Here is an 18335-nt window from a genome sequence, read left to right on the forward strand (position 1 = left end):
CATGTTAGATGATCCCAAGATGTCACTCTTGAAATCTTCTGAGGAACTCTAATCTCTGAGCTTCCCAGCCATCAACTTGGGACTAAGTGTGCTTCTGTCGTACATCACCGTTCTTGTGCCTTGAGTCTTTCTTGTGCATGGTGATCTTTCTCCTTCTCCCTCTTACTCTCCTCTTTGTCTTTCTCTTCATTGTGTAGTAACTTTCTGAGAAAGTGTGATTGGAGGTAAATGTTCCATGGATTTTGGATTTGCATTTCACATCTGAAAATGCCTTTCTTGTACCTGCTCACCTGATACCGATGGATAGTTTAGCTAAGTATCATATCGCCTTTTAATGGAAGCCTTGGGAAGTTAAATGGTAAAAGGGAGGGTTGTCTAAGTAACATAGAGAGGGAATGTCTTTTTCTTCCACATTCTCAGTTCATTACAGCTTTGTAGTAAGTCACATTCTGGTTTGTATCCCCAGAAGTAGTCACATGAGTAAATAGCACAGCTTGTGAGTTCAGTTAAACAAGTCAGAGGAGGTGACAGCACCTGGTGAGACCAACCAGGAGCAGTAAAGGAGGAGGACAAAGGCTCTTTTCTCTCCTTGTTCTTCTCTGTTAATGCCCTAAGACAGCTTCACTTGGCTTGGCAGGTGTTAGAGCTGACTGCTGGAAATTTCATCTCCCCCAAATAAAGATGTCACTATGTAGATTATTTCCTCAGGAAAACACCGATGGTTGTAGCAATTAACAAACCAGAGGCTTTGGTGCGCAGTCCAGAGCTTGGCAGGTTTGTCCGTGCAACTAAGGAAGCTGGGTCCATGGCTGGGACTGTATGAGGCCGACTTGCGTCTTCTTTCTTAGCTGTCTGGCTGAACAAAGATGCTTTGTAGTTCTCCCACCTCACTGGTGGGGCCATGAATATGACAGAACTAAGACATCACTGCCACTGCCACACTATAGGTGCTCAATAAGTTTTGAGAGGAATGCTCTTTTTTGCCATTATTGACTTATTCTTGAGAATTTTGTTCATTGGTCATTCTAAATCCATGCCAGCGCAGGAAAAAAATAAAGCCAAGAGGAATCATGGGAAATGATAAATTTCCTCTGTATCTTTTAAATGTTTTGTTTTTTCATGGGTGTGGCCTTGGTTTTAATAATCTGTCGGCCTTTCAGGATCTTCCTGTGTGCTTTCATATCAAATGCGGGTTTCATTCCTCGTCCTCTTCTTATTTCCTGCATGTGGATTAGAGTGTTCCGTTCTGCTCTCTGGAATGGGAATCCCTACTTCCTGTCTGATTGCTTCATGCCTTTACAGTGTTGTCCATTTCAGGCCACAAATGTGTTTTTTATTTTTCTTCAGAAAGAAAAATCAATTTCTTCTGGACTGAAGAATGGCCCAGGGTTTTTAAGAGTCCCCCCAATTGGGTTTCAACTTTTTAATAAAAGAATATTGTAAAGCTCCATAGACACTCCCCAGACAAGCCACTTGTTCAGCTTCAGCACTGAATTCATGGCGGTCCCAGGGAGTCTCCCTCTCTTACTAACGAGTGTGTTTTTTGGTTGGTTGACTCTGTTCTCTCACCTCTTCAGGCATCCAGATGTACCTGTGCAACAAAGAACACTATGGCTACCTGCCCATCCCTCTGAAGCCCCACCAGACGCTGCAGGAGGACATCGAGAACCTCATCCACGTGCAAATAGAAGCAATGAGTGAGTGGCCCAGGAGCCAAGGCAGTGGTGCCTAGCTCATTGTCACAGTAACCAGGCCAGCTGTGGCCAAATGTGACCAGCCACAGCCAGCCATGGTCAGCCATGGCCAGCCATGGCCAGCTGTGGCCAGTCGCAGTCAGCCCTGGATCTCTGCTTCTCAGTCTGACATTTCTCAGCTGTCATTCTATCTTGGCTGAGGTTTAGACATTCATTTGCCCTTGAATTCTTAAATTTTTCCATGAGATACAGATATGACAAGGTCAGCTGTGCAGTGGTGGTGCACATCTTTAATCTTAGCCCTCAGGAGGCAGAGTCAGGGAATCTCTGAAGTCAAGGCCAGCCTGGTCTACAGAGCAAATTCCAGAACAGCCAGGGCTGCAGAGAGAAACCCTATTTCAAAGGTAAACAAACCCCAAATATGATAAGGTCATTGTTCTCAGGGAGCTTCCTATTTTGGTGGATAGCTGGATTCATGAGTAGATATTTGCTCTACCATGCAGTAAATGCTGTAATAGTGCTGTGTAAAATGAATTTAAATCTTATCTTTGCTACTTTCTAATTATATGACTCTGGGTTTGTGGGGAGTGCACATATGCGTGCTTGTGTGCATATGTGTGTGTGTTGTGTGTGTGTGTCTCTGTGTGTGCACATGTATATACAGATATGACTGAATGTGTTTATGTGGATGGAGAAGACCGAACTTCATCTCCTCCCATCACTCTCCAGCGTACAGAACCTGGAGTTCACTGATTGGCTGATCACTGGTCAGGCATGACCAGTAAGTGTCTCAGGGAATCTACCTGTCTTTGCAGTCTCCCCAGCTGCCCTAAGTTACAAGTATGCGCTGTCCTGCCTGGCTTATACCTGGGTTCTGGGATCCGAGCTCAGGCTTTCATACTCACATTGCTACCCCTTACCTACTGAGCCATCGCCCCAACAGCTCATGTATATCGTTTCTGTCTCCTCTCAATGTCTCAAACACCTCACATCGTGCTTGGCATATGGTTGGTAGCAAAGAAATATTTCCTGAATGTATGAGCGGGCATTTGAATAAATTAATAAATGAATGGAGACTGTATTGACAAGAGCATTGAACCTGGAGCCCTAAAAGTCATGTTGGACCCAGGCTTTGTCACCTATGAGGAGAGAGTCACTTTAGTTTTGTTTTTTTGTTCTTTTTTTGTAAAGTGAAGATAACTAATTTTGAAGAACCGAGAGTAATGAATGATGTATATAGTCAGCTTCATAGAATAATAAAGTGTGACAATTATGTATTCATATTTAATGAAGTATGACAATTATCTATTACATATATTATCAGCTTCATAAAATAATAGTGTGACAATTACATACATATAATCAGCTTTATAAAATATGAATAGAACTGTGACAATTATATGACTCCATCTAGCTCTTCATGAAATGCTAACCCTTGTGATTGTCATTTCATGGCTTATGGCTTTGACTCCCAAGGAGACGGCAGCTTACAGAGTGACCGACTGTCAGATCTTGTGCTCTCTTGTTTTCTCCCACGTGTCTGAGGATGGGAAAAGTTCTCCTGCGTGTGGTCAATAGAGATCCCAATGATCATAGCTTACAAATATGCACAGCCCCTTTTCTAACCAGGTAGACTTCACCTGAGAAGAACCTGTGAGTTCTGCCTTCCATTAGGCTCTCCCCACACATGGCCAATATATGTATGGTATTTGATTTAATCCTTGCATTCATTGCTTCTGGTAATAACTCTGTTAAGCGTTCCCATCTTCAACTCTACAGCACGGACATAATTGAAATACTAAACCAACTGGAAACTCACAGGCCACTCAGTAAGTCTAAAAATAAACTCAGGGGCTTTTCACTCAGACCTCTCCTTTGGTCTTAAGATTTGTTCCATTAAAGAAAAAGGGTTGATGGTTATAATGCAAAAATGTGGACCGACATCCCATATAGGAAGGATAAAATGCGGTAATGATAAAACCATAGCTGTAAACTCTCGAAACAGAGGTTAATGAAATATTGAACTACCCAAGATCTGGATTTCCATAGGCAGTAGAAATTAGCTACTGGCAGGGTTGTTGGGAGATAATGATTGAAACATAAGAACATGTCAATTTTTAATGAGCAGATGTGGGATGCGTACCTGTGATATATGTCACTTCGCAAAGGCATTAGGAAGTCAAAACATTTTATAGCCAACCCTCATTTTTCAGAGGATCACAGTTTAATTGAGAAGTCAGGACTAATATTTAAAAGACGCTAAAAATACAGTACGCTGTGAACTGAGCAGATGGGAAGGCAACAGGAATTTCGAACAGAGAGTCACGGTGGCCTGTGTACTTACATCGTCCCCAAGGCTTCTTCAGCTCATGTTGGATAGAAGTGAGAAGCTCAAATGAAAGGACTGATGGTCAGGACACTGCAGGATGAGGAAAGAGACAGGCAGACAAATACATACATCCTGAAGAAAGTGGGCTAAAACCAACCAGAGCTTCCAGGGACTCAACCACTACCCAAAGACTATACATGGACTGACCCAGGGCTCCAACTGCATATGTAACAAAGAATAGCCTTGTTGGGACACCAGTGGAAGGGGAAGCCCTTGGTCCGGCCAAGGTTGGACCCCAATGCAGGGGAATGTTGGGGGTGGGGAGGTAAGGGGAGTAAATGGGGGGAATACCCATATGGGGGAGGGGGAGAGGATGGGGGTACTTACGGACAGGAAACCGGAAAAGGGAATAGCATTTGAAATGTAAGTAAAGAAATATATCTAATAAAAAATTAAATTAAATTAAATTAAGTGAAAGTGGGCTAAAACATTATAAGAAACTAAAGTTTGCGAGGATGAAGTGGCTTGAATGAAGTGATCTTAAACTGGACAGTCCAGATGAAGTAGACTATCCATCCTAAGGAAACAATGAAAGTTTTAATAAAAAAAAGAATCATGGTATAAACTCAACAATGCACAGAGCGTAATTCCCCATAATGATGAATCACAGCAATGGGGAACTCAAGCAAAACCTCGCCACCGTGAATTTATGTTAATAAATTATAAATGGAATTTGTATTTATAACAGATAGAGGTAATGTGTGAAGGAAGCAGTTCCGTGAATCTTTGGGGCACGGATTCCAAGCAGAAAGAACAAGACATATAAAGACCACTAGCAAGGAGAAACCTTGGGAGTGGCCCAGGCCCAGAGGCAAACATGGTGAGGGACAGGGAGCTGAAGAGAGGGAGATGAAGCCGTGGATGAACGCAGAACACACTGGCCAGGGCAAGGAATTTGGATTTTATCCTAAGAGCAACCTAAGGTGGTGTGACGTGATTTATGTATTTTAAAAGATCACTCACGCTGTGGTAAGAGTATTAGAGTATAAGGAATTAAGACATAGCTCATGTTAAAAGATGTTAATGGTTGAGATCTGGGCTGTAGCAAGAAGGTGATACAAAACAGACAGGCTTACGGTACATTTTAATGACAGAGCCCAGTGTACTTGTAGGAGCTTTGAGGCAGCCCGTGAAGCAAAGGAGAAATTAAGAATGACTCTAGCATTTTGGTCCATTCAACTTACTGAGTCAGAAAAGGCTTTACTCCATCCATCATGTATGATTGCAGTATTTATTTCAAGTCTGACTAGAGGGGCCAGGAGATAATGGATATAAAAAGTGGTTTAGGGAAGAGAGTCCATGGAGAAAGACATTTAAGACTCATCATACCAAACGGATATTGGAAGCCAAGGAACAATGTGACCTCATGTAGTGAAACGAAGGAGGACAGATCCCCAGGGCAGACTAACAGCCAGAAAGCTGGGAAGGAAAAGGGAGTTGGGTTTTGAGAAAGAGCCAAGTGATGTTGGGAAGCCAAGTGAAATGAGGGTGAAGAAATGATGCTTAATAACGTTGGGCTAGAACTCTGTACCAGCTTTGGCGGCTCACATCTGTAATCCTATACCACTCAGGAGGCCGAGAGAGTAATCTAGAGTACAGAGTGAGACCCTGTCAAGAGGATGGGAGGAAGAGAGAGCTCTGGTACCAATTTTGGTAAGAAGTATGTTGATGCAATGATAAGGACACAAGCTGACTAGAATGGCCCAAACAGATGAGAAAATAATTAGAATGGCCCAAAGAGATGAGAAAATGGAGTTTTGAAGGCAGGTGGAATAAGGAACTATGCAGAGCTGCTGGGAGTAATTTGTTTTATTTGTATTTGTTTTGACTTGGCTTCTTAGTGTTGTTCATTTGCCTAAGGTAAGAGTCCTGAAGTACGTCCATGTGCTGATGGGAAGGATTCCAGATAAAGGGGAACTTGATAGTTTGGAACAGAAGGTATCTGTAAGACTGAAATTCTTGGGAAAACAATAGTTGCCATAGCCTAGGACAATAGTGTAAAACAGTAGTTCTCAACTTGTAGGTCGGTCATGACCTGTTGGGAGATTGCATATCAGATATCTTGTTTATTAGATATTTACATTAAGATTCATAAGAGTGGAACATTACAGTTATGAAGTAGCAGTGGAATAATTTTATGGCTGGGGATCACCACAGCATGATCCCCAGTGATAAAATTGGGTCTCAGGATGGTTGAGAACCACTTCTCTAATGGTTGTGTTTAGTAGAAACAAGAATTGTCTCCTTCACAAGTAGAAAAGCACAAAGCAGAGATGCGCATGGTTGGCTTTACGAGTTTGGGGGGAGAGAAAAAAATCTAATTGGATTCTGCATATTTTCTTGGACTTGGGAAATCTATTAGAGATTCCAGAAAAAAATCATGGCATGAAACAGATCTCTGAAACACTGGAAGTGAATTTAATGTTGGAGCCAAGTCTTATGGGGTCACTTGCCAATTTGGTAATATGATTTGTCACTTTGAAGTGATTCACGTGGTGATGTTGTATGGCATGTCTCCTGCCATGGTCTTTTGGATGCTGAGTGAATGCTCATTGCTTATAACCAGCACTAGGGTCTTATAAAACAAATATCAATGGCAGAGAATTAAGAATGTTTACGAGGGAATGGCTAGTGTGGTAAGCGAGGTAAGGAGTTTGAGCAGAGTAGACAAGTTATAACAATAAATTCCTAACTCCTTTAGTACACTGAGATATGGAGATATGAGATATGGAGAATTTGGAAATATGCTTCCTGGAAGAGAAGATTAGTAGGAAGCTGAACCTTGTTAAGGTGATTATTAGTTTCAGGAATTTCCTGAGACTTGGGAGTTGTTTACTTCCTGAGTCCCAAGAGAGAATCCTGGATAGAATGTTTTAATTCAGAGGAAACAGCCACACAGCAATCACTATCAGTTCTGTTTGTATGACCATGGGTGTCTCTGTGTATATGTGGTATATGGATCACATGCATATGTGTGCCCCTACATGTGGAAGCCAGAAGTTGATATTTATGGCTGTCTACACATCTCATACTAAAATTAGAGTTTGCTGATTGGCTGAACTGGCTAACCAATGAGTTCTGGGTATCTGTCTGTGTCTCCCACTCTGCCTCAGGAGTTACAGCTGTGCACAACTGCACCTGGTTTTTATATAGGTGAATTTAGGTCTCCACACTTGTGTAGCAAGCACTATACCAAGCTATCTCCCCAGCCTCACTGATAGTTCTTTAAGCACTTCAGCAATCAACTCTTAAAATTTTTGTCATCTTATCCTATGAAGAAAAATAAAATTAATACTTGAATTTATATAAGACTAATAAATCTTCCAGGCCTTCTCAGGTTCTTTACCAAAAGGATTCCCAAGTATGAAGGTATATAGTATATAAACATGGCTTTTTTTAAAGCATCTAAGTAACGTTTAAAAATATGTTACTTGACACAATGTCCCTCCTACCTGAAATGTTTTATTATCCTTGGACCAAGTTCTGAGATGTGAACCAGCGCTTAGAGTTAGGCTGGGGTTAAAACGGGAATTTCACACACCTATAACCTATTTAGATAGGATAAAAGTGGTCCAGAGTTTGGTAGTTTTAAAAGAGTAGAAATACCATTCTTAAAGGGAAAAAAATTATGCTTGTAGTTCTTTTCCCATGGATCTCAGTAGGTAACAGTTATAAGTATTTACTGTCAATATACTGAATAGATTTGCATGCAGGTCTCATGCAAATCTTATAGTACACTGAGAGATACATGTCAAGTCAAGCTATATATAAAGAACTTATTCCAAACTTACATATAAAGAAACGGATCTCCAAGGCCTTCTAGGCGAAGGGTTGGGTTCATGGGTCTGACTCCTGAGCCTTTTCTCAGCCATCACCCTACACTGCCCCCATTTTATTCTTAGAATGAGTGCTAATGGAAATGGAGCGAATGTTTCCACTTGCAAATGGACAGGTGTTCTGAAGCCATTGCTCTGACCATCAGGGTCTCTCTGAAGCTACTCAGTCCTGAGGACTTCAGAACAGTTATCCCCTGCCCTTGTTGTCAAGCATGGTTGTCAGTCCTAAAGACTGGAATGATGGTAGGATTCTATTTCTTGACCCTTTCTCTAATAAAGCACTCTGTTTCTTCCATTTTCTAGTTGACCGTCCTCCAATGGAGCCTTCCCAGTTTGTGTCAGTTGTCCCTAAATATCCAGACAAGATGGGGTTTGATGAGGGTAGGAAAGTTTCTCTCCTCCCTCCCTCCCTCTCCCCTAACCTCCCCCTCCACTTAACCCCTCCCCCTTCCCTCCTCCTCCCCCCAGTCTCTGTCTTATCCCTCTGTCTCTGTGTGTGTGCTCCTGCCCTTATGTGCACATGTGTGCTAATATGCACATGTGTGCAGAGACCTCTGTGTTTATGTTGGAACAGAAGACAGAGCATCTGTCTGAGTGCAAGCAGGCAAGCTTGGCCGCTGGGCAGCCTGTGGACTTCGGTTTGTTATCATTCTGTTTCCTGGTCTTCACGAAGGACGATCATAGAAAATTGAACCAGAAAGAATTATTTGGCAATGAATGTAAATTTGCTATATAATTTTAGCAAACTTTTTACTGAGATTCAAGGTTAAGGCAGGAAGAATAGGTTTTGGGTTCCGGAGGACATTAACTTTATTCTGCTATAGTTGCGTGGATGGAAACTATTCTAGGATATTCTATGTTTCATTTACTTTTCTTCTGTGGCAAAAGGTTGGAGGGCAGAGTTGAAAGAAGTAATGAAGAGAAAAACATGTCCTAAAATTCTGTCTTTCAGCAGGCAGGAACTTTATAGTAGTTTCCCTAGAGCCGTATCTACTGTGCAATCATATATATATATATATCATATATATATATATATCATATATATATCATGGCAGAGATGGGCTTTCAGCTCAGTGGTAGAGCACTTTCTTCAGATAAGTGGAGCCCTGGGTTCAATTCCTAGCACAATAGAAGGGGAGGGGAAGGGAGAGAGAGTGGTACAGGAGAGGGAGGAAGAAGGGGAGAGAGGGATGGAGGGAGACAGAAGGGAAGGGAGGAGGGAGAAGGGAAGAAAGGAAGAAAGAGAGGGATGAAGGAAGGAGGGAGGGAGGGAGTTAAGGAAAGAGGAAAGAAGGTAGGACGGAAGAGAGGAAGGAAGGAGAGAGAGAATAATATAAAGAGGTGTTTTTCTCGTGGTGTGTAAAATGGTTGACAGGGCCAGAATCCGAGTCTGTGCCATGAGCCCTCACGGCCCTGATGTGGTTACTGGTCAGCACTGAGGAGTTCTGTGGTCTGGAGCTGTGACCTGCCAGGAGTCCACGAACTGAGACAGAATTCTTCCAGGGGCTCTGGGTTTAAGCCAAGCATTGTGCTTTGAGCTCAGTCTGCTCTTTGGAAGAAAACACCTTATCGCGTCGGAACGTGAACATCTGTGCCCCCAAACCACGTTCATCCCAAGGAGCCAGTGGAACTAGGAATTGGGATCTCTGCTACAAAACTGACTTGAAGCTAGACCTCCAAAATTAGGAAATAGGTGTTTTATGAATATCAAATAGTGATTGTTCCATCTCCACAGAAGGCAGAAAAGGGAGAGATGAATTTAAATGTAGCAAAGTATAAATAGAGCCTATTAAGTCTATTCCTATTTGCTAAAAATAGGAAATAGTTTTCAAAACTGTCGGGTGCTACAAGGGTGGGCTGACCGGCACCACAATGGGGGTGGGGGTGGGGGGACCTCCCACACAGTAAAGGTCTCCTTCCCGGAGGCTCTGGCCTCTCTTCATTTTCTAAGAAGGAGAGCCCACGTGTCTTTAGTATCTTCCTCTGTCCCCCTGGCATCACATTTCTGTAAGGACCAGTTTTCAGCAAATGAAGCAAAATTAGGACCGTGTTGGTTCACCTTGGGCAGGACGTGGTATGTGTTAGGCCAGCCCTAGAAAGTGAGGCAGGCCACTCCACTTTCCACAGCCCAGGATAATCATCTCTCTGTCTGCAGCAGACATGGGCTGTGGAAAAGAGGTGTCAGAGGTCTTTTCCGCCCTCCAGTGCTGTGACCTGGTTGCTAGTGTCTGGCTGTATTTGGCACTTGACTCTGTGCTCTGTTTACTAAGTATGAGCAAGCCGTCTATGTTTTCCCTTCATGGCTACTGAGTTTACTGCCTTTGCCCTGGCAAGGCCCAGGAAGGGACTATTATTTACTAAAAGCTTCCTCGACTGGAGGCCTCTGGTTTGCAGGGGACGTTTTGGATGCTTCTCTGTTTATTTCGCTTTGTTTTGCTTTGTCTCCTTGGGTGACCTCGGAGGGCCTGGTGAACGCACAGAGGATATGCTGTTTCCTTCCTTCCTATGTCTGTAAAACTGGGGATGGAACATAGCCCTTGACAGTCAGGATCTAAAGACTGAGAAAATGAACCATGAAAGAAGACGGCACACACTTAAGCTATAAAGTCCCACATATATGTCACACAGAAATTATGGTGGATTTTCTCTTGTTTTATTAATAACTATCCAATTAAGTAAACCGAGAGGTAATCGAGTCCTGCCGAGCGCCTTCCCTGCCCAGCGTTGCTGGAGTTGTTGCAACGAGCATTCTGTTGCTCCCAGAACTCTACATTCGAGCAGAGACGAGCCTATCCTACAGGATTGAGAGCAGACATTTAAAATAATATTCAGAGTGACCACTGAGCCTGGCTCAGCTCGATTACACAATAGGAGTTTTTCATGAGTCTCATAACATGAAGTCAACTTCATCATAAACCAATGTGCACAAATTTTCATATGCACAGGGCTTGAGGGGTGGGTTTGCTCCAACCCCTCCTTTTCCAAACAGCAGAGTTAAGTACACAGAGGCTTTCCCCAGAGTCACTCATACAGTCAGGAGGCAACGGGCGTCCTCTGCCCTGTTCCTATGGGTTTCTCCTTCCTGGGACGCAGCTTCCTGCTGGCTGGTAACATCTTCCAATCTTGAATAGTTTAATATTCAAAATCAATTCCTCACTGCTTGCAGCCAGAGGCCATTCTTCAAGTGCTAACTTATGCACTGGTAAGAAATTATGTGGCTGAAAGCACTTGCTGCCAAACTAGAAGACTGCCCGATTGTCCTCTGACCTTTACGGCATGACGGCCACGCAGTTACACTGTATACACTAGATAGATAGATAGATAGATAGATAGATAGATAGATAGATAGATAATAGATAGATAGATGATTGATAGGTAGACAGATAGATAATAGATAGATAGATGATAGATAGATAGATAATAGATAGACAGATGATTGATAGATAGATAGATAGATAGACAGATAGATAATAGATAGATAGATGATTGATAGATAGACAGATAGATAATAGATAGATAGATGATTGATTGATAGACAGATAGATAATAGATAGATGATAGATAGATAGATAATAGATAGATAGATGATGATAGATAGATAGATAGATAATAGATAGATAGATAGATAGATAGATAGATAGATAGATAATAGATAGATAGAAATGATAGATAGATAGATAGATAGATAGATAATAGATAGATAGATGATTGATAGATAGATAGATAGATAATAGATAGATAGATGATTGATAGATAGACAGACAGACAGATAGACAGACAGATAGACAGAAAGACAGACAGATAGACAAATAGGTAGGTATAAAATGTTAACTTCCCCACCACAGTCTTCATGAGGCTTTAGTTCCTTACGATGTCTACGTACTAGTACTGCTATCAACCAGGCATTCCAGGCCAAGGTGAGGGGTACAGGCAGACTTGGCCCTCACTCAGAAAGCCTAAACGTACACCCTTCCTTATCCTCAAGCCAGCAGATGCCCTCTGTTGAGCATCCAGTAAAAGCTCATGTTTTGTAGTACCCCCTCCTCTATCAAGGGTAACAACCAGGGGAATGGGCCCTTTCCTTTATCCTTTTAGATCTAGGGAGTTGAAGACTCCCAGCAGGGCTGGAGAGATGGCTCAGCGGTTAAGAGCACTGACTGCTCTTCCAGAGGTCCTGAGTTCAAATCCCAGAAAACACATGGTAGCTCACAACTACCTGTAATGAGATCTGATGCCCTCTTCTGGTGTGTCTGAAGACAGCTACTCATATATAATAAATAAATAAATCTTTAAAATAAATAAGTAAATAAAAGTAAATACTTATTAAAAAAAAGAAGAAGAAGAAGAAGAAGACTCCCAGCAGGAGAAGAAAAAAAAAAAGCTTGTGGGACAGAGATCTTGACGTTCCTTCTGGAAGTTTGGAGATTAAAAGCACGAAGACTCAGATTTTTTCTTAGTTTTTGAAAGCTGTTAGCGCTTACCTAGTGGATGTGAATCGTGATGCTGCCAAGCATAGTACGTGTGGAGTGGAGCCACAGTGGCCCCATTCCCAGATGAGGAGACTGAGGCATGGAAAGAAAAGGCCTTAGACAGACAAGCAAGTGGCAGTATTAAGAACAGAAGTACGTGGGTGCATTTAGCCATCTGGCAAACCACCTCCCTCCTTCTGACTCTGTGCATACAGTTTAATTCCCCTTTGGCCTTTGGGGTGATTATTTTTTGAACTTTATTTTCTCAAGAGGAGAGAGAACACGTTCGTCAGCGGCTATCAGGGAAACAACAGGTTGTTAGGCCATTGCTGATGGTTTCATTTAGAAAGTAGCTCCATTCTGATAAATAGCATTTGAACCCTGTCCCCACTCGAGACGAAACCGTGCCATAACGTCCTTCCCACCCCTTACCCTACAAACCCCTCTGGTCCTCACATCCGTCTTCCTAAGCTTCCGTTTTCCTAAGCTTTTCAACCAGCGTTGTTTCTTTGCCCTTTTGTATCCCGCTTCAGATTTTCATGATCAACCTCAAGCGCAGGAACGACAGGCGGGACAGGATGCTGCGTACACTCTACGAACAGGAGATTGAGGTCAAGATTGTGGAGGCCGTGGATGGGAAGTGAGTCCTCTGCCCGCCCCTGGCAGGTGTGGTTGGAGCAGGGTGGTGCCCTGGCTGACTGAGGAGTCCTGGAGGGAGGGACCTCTGAGGCTCTTACCATGGAGAGAGACCTGTGAGAGAGATGGGCTCAGGAGCAGTGATGTCAGTTTCAGCCTGGGGCGTGGGGCTGGGACCCACTCCCCACCCAGTGACCACTGAACCTCACACCACTAGACGTGATCACCCAGTCCCTAGCCATTCTCAGAGCCGTGGCGGCTTCCAACTTTCTCTCATGTAGTAGAGGATATGTGTTTGAAACCATGTTCAGGTCTGAAGAAAACAAACGAAAAATAAAGGTCTATATGTCCTGTTGTGTGAGACATCTAGATACTAGATGGACCACGGTGGCCATTTTTCCTGAATCTGTGACAGGAAAATCACACATATCTAGAACTGACTATAACCTAGGCTAACCTTGTACTTGTAATTCTCCTGTCTCAACCTCCAGAGTACTGGGGTTTACAGGTATGTGTCAGTTTTATCTCCTACATTTAAGCCTTTCATCTATGTTGAGCTAGTGTTCTTATATGTGATATGAAGTAGGGATTCCTTCTCATTTCCATACGGTCACCTTGCTTCCCCTACACCACTTATTTGAAAACTACACCTTACCCTCTGAATTCTGGAAAACTTTGTCAAAAATCAGCTGACCGTAAATGTAAGAGAATGCCCCTGGCCTTTTGATTTCATTAAGTTAATTTATAGATCTATTTAATAACAGTAGCATATTGACTTAATGGCAGTATATACATATACATACACATACACATAAATCATATACATGTACATCATATACACATACACACATCATACATCATACATCATATACATACACATACACATGCATCATATACACATACATCATATACATATACATCATATACATATACATCATATACATATACATCATATACATATACATCATATACATATACACATACATCATATACACATACATCGTATACATCATATACATATACACATACATCATATACATGCAGTACAGACTTTCTGTATAAGGAAACATGAGTCCTGCACCTTTGCTACTTGTTTAGAAGGATGTTTTGCCTATCATAGACCTGGGTTTCTGTGAACTTGACTGTTATCTTGTCAGTGTAGTTTACACACACACACACACACACACACACACACACACACACACACACACACCAGCTTGGATGTTGATAGGAGCTGCACTGAGCCTACAGGTCAGTTGAAAAAGTGCCAAGACTCTTAACAAGTTGCTTCACTTATTAGATAAATGTCCATTGTTTAAATGAGGCTTCGTTGCTTTTAGTATGTAAGTCTTTAATTTACATCGTTAAATTTATTCTTTGGCATTTGTTGACGCCATGGTAATAGACTTTAGAATTATCTCCTTAATTTATTGTTTTTAGCGTTTATTGCAAAATGTATGGACACTATAGGTCGTTGTATACTGATCATGTATTCTGCAACCTTCAATTCAAATTGTGTGTTGTGCGTGCATGTGCGTGCATGCTTCTGTGTGGGTGCATGCGTGTGTTCCTGTGTGTATGTATGTGTGTGTGTGTGTTCCTGTGTGTGTGTGTTCCTGTGTGTGTGTGTGTGTGTGTGGACATGCCTGTGTACACGCATTGCTTTGGGTTTTCTGTAGGTAAGGCCTGTCATTTACAATTGGATGAAGCATTATTTCCTCCTTTGTAATCTAGTAGATAGCGCTTATTTCCTTTCTTGCCTTACGGCCCTGGCTATTGCTTTGAGCACAACATTCAAAGGATATGATGACAGCTGACATTTTGATAGCCCTGATCTCAGAGAGGAAGCATTTAGGTTTTCTCTGTTAAGTACTATACTCGAGGTGCAGTTTTATCAAGCCGATGATGTAGACCTTTTATTACTGTTTCCTTAAAAAAAATTTTAATTTTTTTTAAAGATTTTATTTATTTTATATAAGTGAGTGCCCTGTCACTCTTTTCAGACACACCAGAAGAGGGAATCAGATTGTGTTGCAGATGGTTGTGAGCCACCATGTGGTTGCTGGGAATTGAACTCAGGACCTCTGGAAGAGCAGTCAGTGCTCTTAACCGCTGAGCCATCTCTCCAGCCCCTTCCTTAAAAATTTTTAACATGAAAGTTCAAATGTGTCTCCCATTGGGATGACCCCATAGCTTTATTTTTTTGTCAATTTGGTGCATTGATTTTATAGATCTTCACATGTTAAACTATACTTGTAACCCTGGAAAACAAATTCGCCTAGTTCTGCTGTATAATCCCTCACCTCTGTGGCTGAATATTATCCACTATGTTTTCTTTAAAATTCTGCATTTGTATTAATAGGAATATTAGCCTGTAGTTTTCTGGTTTCATTTCAGATAATACTGGCTTCATAGACTCTTTTGGGATCAGTTCCCTCCTCTCTCTCTCTCTCTCTCTCTCTCTCTCTCTCTCTCTCTCTCTCTCTCTCTCGTTATTAGGAATTTGTACATATTCTTTAAACATCTGGCTCTAGGCTTTTCTTTGAGGAAGATTTCAGATTACTAACTCAACCTATTTTAGTTGTTCTTTCCCCTTGTCCTCTTCTTCCCGTCCCTGATCTGGTGTGGGGACACATTGACCTAGTAATCTTCATGCATATCCTTTGTCATTCAGGGCACTCAACACAAGCCAGCTGAAGGCCTGGAACATTGAAATGCTACCAGGTTACCGGGACCCCTACTCCTCCAGGCCCTTAACCAGGGGTGAAATTGGTTGCTTCCTTAGTCACTTCTCTGTCTGGAAAGAGGTAAATATTCTTTAAGGGAACACTCTGGTCATGAGAGGAAGGGAGACTGGAACTTCCCAGGTGAATTAGGATCAGATACAAGAAAGCCCACGACTGTCCCCGAAGTAAGCTTGAAAATTGCTCTTGCTCTGTGCATTCCGTCAGCCAAGGCCAACAGCAAAGGCACTAGGATGGTGGCCTCAGTGCCACATGGGACAATGGTGGGTGAAGGTTTTCACATTGTAGGAACTTTGTTTTCCTGAGTTCCCTTTCCCTGTAAAGAGGAATGTTTTGTGTATGTCTGTCTTGTTATTACCTATCAAATGAATTCATGCAGGAATCACACAGAAGGCACGTGAGACAGGGTTAGGCAGGATGGATTCCTCTCACAGCAGGCAGAAGGTGTTAACTGTTTTCAGAAGAAGAAGCAAAGCTGTCACCGGACCCTGTGTCTTATACAGCAAGATACTGTTGGAATCTCATGAATAAGGGTCACTTCCCACAAGAAGGAGATGAACACAAAGGAAACAATAAGGCCCTCTTGGTGCCTTCTCTCCTTTAATGATCCAGTTTTGACTTGTCTCTTCTTTTTCTATGCTTTAAGTAAAATGTTATAGGAAAATATAGAAGTGCATAGATCAGAAGATAGTCAATGAAATGGCACACATAGAACAAGACACCCATGTTGATCAATTCTGAGATTAAGAAAAAGGTGGCAGGCACCTGAGGTGCCTCTTCTGTACAGCTTTGGAGTTACCATCTCCCCAGGGTAACCTTCATCCTGGCATGTGACAGCATGGCATGACCTGTCTTTGAATAACACAATATGTATGACCTCTCGGTATTGGGTCTGAGAGATATTAACCTGCATGGTTGCCACCATATAGTCTCGTTGCTATAAACATGGTGCAATCATCTATACGACCTGCTGTCAATGGATATTTTCTTGGGTCTAAGTTATAGGTTTCTAAAAATAAAAATGGGTATCGACGTTCTCACACAGTGTTCCCCGCTGACGGCCTTTACAGGTTATTGACCGAGAGCTGGAGAAGACTCTCGTCATTGAGGATGACGTGCGTTTTGAGCATCAGTTTAAGAGGAAGCTAATGAAGCTGATGGACGACATTGACAAGGCTCGGCTGGACTGGGAACTGATGTGAGTCACAAGGATGGGTAGCTCTGAAAGGCAGCCTTTCCCAAGGCACAGAAAGCCCACCTCCCCAGCTGGTAGGAAATGCCGTCAAGCTTCCTTCCATTTACCTGTCTTTTACACCACAGATGTTCCCGGAAATAAGTAGGAAAAGGTTGGGTGTCTAACAGGGGAAAACACTGACTGACTGCTGGGCTTGTGATGGGAAGTCAGCCTCACTCAGGGAATGCTGGCTCAGAGCTGGTATAGCTAGTGCTTGGTCTCTTGCCTCTGAGCTAGCATCTTTTCCTTTTCCTTCCTTCCTTCTATCCCTTCTTTCCGCTTATCTCTTTATCTTTATCTTTTCTTCGTAAAATAAGCAACACTTCCTGCTCTTTCCAATGAGACAGAAATGTCCCAAGTTTTCCAACTGTGTATCTAAGACAACCCTGCCCAATTCGAGCTCCTTTGAAACAGCCCAGCTTTCCCTGCTCTTCCGTCGTCAGCTGGGAAGATAAATTTGGACCCTGACAGAACTCCTCTTTTGAACTTAAAAAGAAGTTCAGCAATGTTCCAACTGACTAGAAAATAGACCTCAAACATCATACTATGTAACAAAAAACGCCTCCCCTATCAGAGTTGTCATGCGGTCTGTATTCTGAGCAGTCTGTTAGGATCACAGTTCTAGGCTCCAACAGTCCCCGTTCTTCAGCCCTTCTGCATCTGTGCCTGTATAGCCTGTGGTAAAAGACCACGCCCACGCAGACTGGAGGCCGTGTGCTTACGTGACGCACTCAAAGGCAACTTTGACTGATGCTCCATCATCACAGAAACACCATCCGGGACACCTAAAGCAGAGAGTCAGCATGCAGGTCTGCTCCTGGGTAGCATGATTGGTGCATTCTCAGGACAGAGCGTCACCAGATCCAAGAAGGAAGGACAGCTGTCCTGGTGAGGATAGAAAGAGTCCAAGAGTATCCTAAAATGCCACAGATTCATCGTTGAAAGAACCATTCACTGCTTCAATGAAGAAGTGCAACTCAAACCAAACACAGAAGCTAATCTGTCCATGATTAATAGCTGTGCTGTTTACAGAGGAAAAAATAACAATAAATCAGGACACTCGGGTTGGGGATTTAGCTCAGTGGTAGAGCGCTTGCCTAGGAAGCGCAAGGCCCTGGGTTCGGTCCCCAGCTCCGAAAAAAAGAACCAAAAAAATAAATAAATAAATAAATAAATAAATAAATAAATAAATAAATAAATAAATCAGGACACTCAAAGCAGTCACTGGACTTCTCTGGGGAGGTTTTTCTGTTTTTGTTTTTGTCTTGTTTTGTTTATTCGGTGAAAAATACAGTGTGGTCCATATATGCTATTTCAAATTTTCTGACCACAC

General features: G+C 42.5%; 1 protein-coding gene across 1 annotated transcript in view; it reads left to right on the forward strand.

Annotated features, from left to right (window-relative positions):
• The window catches only part of Colgalt2 (collagen beta(1-O)galactosyltransferase 2), a 102492-nt gene that overhangs the window by 78548 nt on the left and 5609 nt on the right, over positions 1–18335 (forward strand). Inside the window, exons 6-10 of the mRNA XM_032915405.1 lie at positions 1578–1697; positions 8223–8299; positions 12922–13028; positions 15699–15831; positions 16839–16966. Of these exons, the coding sequence (XP_032771296.1) occupies positions 1578–1697; positions 8223–8299; positions 12922–13028; positions 15699–15831; positions 16839–16966 (565 nt within the window). The remainder of the gene's footprint in view (positions 1–1577; positions 1698–8222; positions 8300–12921; positions 13029–15698; positions 15832–16838; positions 16967–18335) is intronic.

The sequence above is a fragment of the Rattus rattus genome, chromosome 10 (genome assembly GCF_011064425.1).
Source record: "Rattus rattus isolate New Zealand chromosome 10, Rrattus_CSIRO_v1, whole genome shotgun sequence".
Taxonomy (NCBI): Eukaryota; Metazoa; Chordata; class Mammalia; order Rodentia; family Muridae; genus Rattus; species Rattus rattus.